This window comes from Pyrgilauda ruficollis, unplaced genomic scaffold (genome assembly GCF_017590135.1).
Source record: "Pyrgilauda ruficollis isolate IOZ18807 unplaced genomic scaffold, ASM1759013v1 scaffold1315, whole genome shotgun sequence".
NCBI lineage: Eukaryota > Metazoa > Chordata > Aves > Passeriformes > Passeridae > Pyrgilauda > Pyrgilauda ruficollis.
Window position 1 is genome coordinate 2516 of NW_024511600.1, and position 3926 is coordinate 6441.

Genomic DNA, 3926 nt, shown 5'->3' on the forward strand with positions numbered 1-3926 from the left:
CAGAGGGGACAGAGGGACAGAGGGGACAGGGGGGACAGGGAGGATGAGGGGACAGAGGAACAGGGGGACAGAGGGGATGGAGGGACAGAGGGACAGGGAGGATGAGGGGACAGAGGGACAGGGGGGACAGGGGGGACAGGGAGGATGAGGGGACAGAGGAACAGGGGGACAGAGGGGATGGAGGGACAGAGGGACAGAGGGACAGGGGGGACAGCGGGTGACACCGGGGGTCAGCGGCGACAATCCCCCCTCGGTTTTGTCGCCAGGGAGGATTTTGGGGCTCGCCCAGCTCCGGGGCTCGCCCTGCCCCGCGGTTTAAGCGGTCCCAGTTCGCCCCCAGCCCGGTTTAACCGGGATGTCCCCCACCCCCATCCCCGGGTGGCCGCGCGTGCCACGGGTCCCCCGGGAGCGGCACCGGGACAGGGACAGGGACAGGGACAAGGGGAGGGGAGCTGGCGCTCGGCCGCGGCCGCTTCCCGGCGGGGGGAGCGGGGCGGGAGCTGCCGGGAAGGGCCCGAGGCCACGTCCGGTCACCGCGCTCGGTCCCCGCGGGCCCGCCGAGCCCTGCCCGCGGCCACCGGGCAGCGTCCTGTGCCAGCCCCGGCCGTGCCACCCCCGCAGTGCCACCCCCGGTTGTGTCACCCCCATGGGGGTCCCGCGGTGCCACCCCGGGCCGTGTCACCCCGCTGCCACCCCCGCGGGGTCCCCGCACCCACCGGACGTCGGGGAAGTCCCTGGCCAGGGCGCCGACCTCCATCTGCAGCGCGGCCGTGTCCTCCAGCACCAGCAGCTCCCGCAGCCGCGGCACCACCGAGTCCAGCCAGGGCGACGCCGAGTCCTGGGGGACACCGGGGACACCTCCTGTGCCACCCCCGCGGTGCCACCCCCGCGGTGCCACCCGGTTGCGTCACCCCCATGGGGGTCCCGCGGTGCCACCCCCGGTTGTGTCACCCCCATGGGGGTCCCGCGGTGCCACCCCCGGCCGTGTCACCCCGCTGCCACCCCCGCGGGGTCCCCGCACCCACCGGACGTCGGGGAAGTCCCTGGCCAGGGCTCCGACCTCCATCTGCAGGGCGGCCGTGTCCTCCAGCACCAGCAGCTCCCGCAGCCGCGGCACCACCGAGTCCAGCCAGGGCGACGCCGAGTCCTGGGGGACACCGGGGACACCTCAGCGCCCGGGGGCGGCCGCCGGGCCGCGGGGGTCAGCCGGCACCCAGCCGTGTCCCATGGGTGTCACTCAACCCAGCCGTGTCCCACGGGTGTCACCCAACTCAATGATGTCCCATGGGTGTCACTCAACCCAGCCGTGTCCCACGGGGGTCACCCAAACCAGTGGCATCCCACGGGGGTCACCCAGCGCCCAGCTGTGTCCATGGGTGTCACCCAACTCAGTGACATCCCACGGGGGTCACCCGGCACCCAGCCATGTCCCACGGGTGTCACCCAACCCAAAAATGTCCATGGGTGTCACCCAACCCAGTGTTGTCCCACGGGTGTCACCCAACTCAGTGACATCCCACGGGGGTCACCCGGCACCCAGCCATGTCCCATGGGTGTCACCCAACCCAGTGATGTCCCATGAGTGTCACCCAACACCCAGCCATTTCCCACGGGTGTCACCCAACCCAACAATGGCCCACGGGTGTCACCCAACTCAGTGATGTCCCACATGTGTCACCCGCCCCAACCCTACCAACATCCCACAGGTGTCACCCAACCCAACACCGATCAATGTCCCACAGTTGTACCCAACCCAACAATGTCCTTAGGATGTCACCTAACCCACCAATGTCCCATGAGTGTCACCCAACCCAACACCCAGCAATGTCCCACGGATGTCACCCAACCCAACAATGGCCCACGGGTGTCACCCAACACCCAGCAATGTCCCACGGATGTCACCCAACCCAACAATGGCCCACGGGTGTCACCCAACACCCAGCAATGTCCCACGGATGTCACCCAACCCAACAACCCAACTCCCAAGGATGTCCCACAGGTGTCACCCAACCCCCCAATGTCCCACGGGTGTCACCCAACCCAACCCATCAACGTCCCACGGATGTCACCCAACCCAACCCACCAATGTCCCACAGCCACATCACCCACGTGTTGGGCGCCACCCGTGCCAGCCCCCTCCCCAGTGAGGCCCGGGGGTCCCGGGGAGTCCCGGGGGTGCCGGGGGTCTCACCAGGCGCGTGAAGAGCTCGCGGAGCTGCCGGGCCTCGTCGCCCAGGCGAGGCCCGGGGGTCTCGGGGGGTCCCGGGGGTCCCGGGGGGTCCCGGGGGTGCCGGGGGTCTCACCAGGCGCGTGAAGAGCTCGCGGAGCTGCCGGGCCTCGTCGCCCAGGCGGGCGGCCACGCGGGCGCGCGCCTTGGCCGAGGCGCACACCAGGCGTCCCTGCAGCAGCGGCCGCACGTACTCGATGAGCACGCGGCGGTGCAGCTCGCTGACCAGCACCTGGCACGGGCAGCGCCACCGCCGTCACCCGGGGTGGCACCCGGGGTGGCACCGTGCCCGCGGTGTCACCCAGGGCAGCATCCAGTGGTGGCACCGTGCCCGCGGTGTCACCCAGGGCAGCACCCAGTGGTGGCACCGTGCCCGTGGTGTCACCCAGGGCAGCACCCGGTGATGGCACCGTGCCCGTGGTGTCACCCAGGGCAGCACCCAGTGGTGGCACCGTGGTCACCGTGCCCGCGGTGTCACCCAGGGCGGCACCCGGTGATGGCACCGTGGTCACCGTGCCCGCGGTGTCACCCAGGGCAGCACCCGGTGATGGCACCGTGCCCATGGGGTCACCCAGGATGGCACTCAGTGATGGCACTGTGCCCATGATGTCACACGGAGTCACACCCAGTGGTGGCACTGTGGTCACCGCGCCCGCGGTGTCACCCAGGGCAGCACCCAGCAATGTCCCATGGCCATCGTGCCCATGGGTATCACCCAACGTCACACCCAACAATGTCACGGTGTCCCCCAGGTGTCACTCCACCCCCGATGTCGTGGTGTCCCACAGCTGTCACCCAACCCCTGATGTCACCACGCCCTACAGGTGCCACCCAGTAATGTCACGGTGTCCCCCCAGCTGTCCCCCACCCCCAATGTCATGGTGTCCCCCATGTGTCACCCCACAGTGGCACAGTGTCCCACAGCTGTCACTCAACCCCTGATGTCACCATGTCCTACAGGTGCCACCCAGCAATGTCACGGTGTCCCATAGCTGTCACCCAACAAGGGCACAGTGTCCCCCAGCTGTCACCCAAACCCTGATGTCATGGTGTCACCCCACCCCTGATGTCCCGGTGTCCCCTGCTGTCCCCAGGTGCCCCCAGGTGTCTCCCAGGTGTCCCCAGGTGTCCCCGCCCACCTGGTGTGGCTCGGGGTGCAGCGGCCGCAGGGTCTGCGCGAAGCCGGTGACGAGCATGACGATGGCGTCGAAGGCGTCCGAGCTCGTCAGCCACTTGCGCTTCATCAGCTTGCCAAAGTGGGGCTGGGGGCGGCACGGGGGCGTCACCGCAGCGCCCCCGCCGCCGCGGCACCGGGGCGGCACCGAGGGGGGACACCCGAGTACGGGCATGATGTCCCGCGGGTGTCACCAGCTCAGCACCCGATGGTGGCCGCCATGTCCCATGGGTGTCACCAACCCAACACCCAATGATGGCCACCATGTCCCACGATTGTCACCCAAGCCAGCACCCAGTGATGGCCACCATGTCCCAATTGTCACCCAACACCCAATGGTGGCCACCATGTCCCATGAGTGTCACCAACTCAACACCCAATGGTGGCCACCACAGCTGTCACCCAACCCAACACCTGATGGTGGCCACCATGTCCCACAATTGTCACCAACTCAACACCCAATGATGGCCACCATGTCCCAGTTGTCACCCAGCACCCAGTGGTGGCTACCATGTCCCATGGGTG

At 68.6% G+C, this 3926-nt stretch overlaps 1 protein-coding gene across 2 annotated transcripts in view; it reads right to left on the reverse strand.

The window, feature by feature from the left end:
- LOC121349080 (exocyst complex component 3-like protein 2) overlaps nucleotides 1-3605 on the reverse strand; it is a 5512-nt gene extending 1907 nt beyond the window's left edge. Inside the window, exons 1-3 of one of the 2 annotated variants that reach the window (XM_041459160.1) lie at nucleotides 3367-3605; nucleotides 2304-2459; nucleotides 1026-1147 (exon numbers count right to left, since the gene is read on the reverse strand). In XM_041459160.1, the coding sequence (XP_041315094.1) occupies nucleotides 1026-1147; nucleotides 2304-2459; nucleotides 3367-3576 (488 nt within the window). In that variant the 5' untranslated portion in view covers nucleotides 3577-3605. Of the gene's footprint in view, nucleotides 1-716; nucleotides 839-1025; nucleotides 1148-2303; nucleotides 2460-3366 lie in introns of both variants that reach the window. The other variant, XM_041459159.1, reaches the window with a different exon arrangement.
- Nucleotides 3606-3926: the final 321 nt, after the last annotated feature.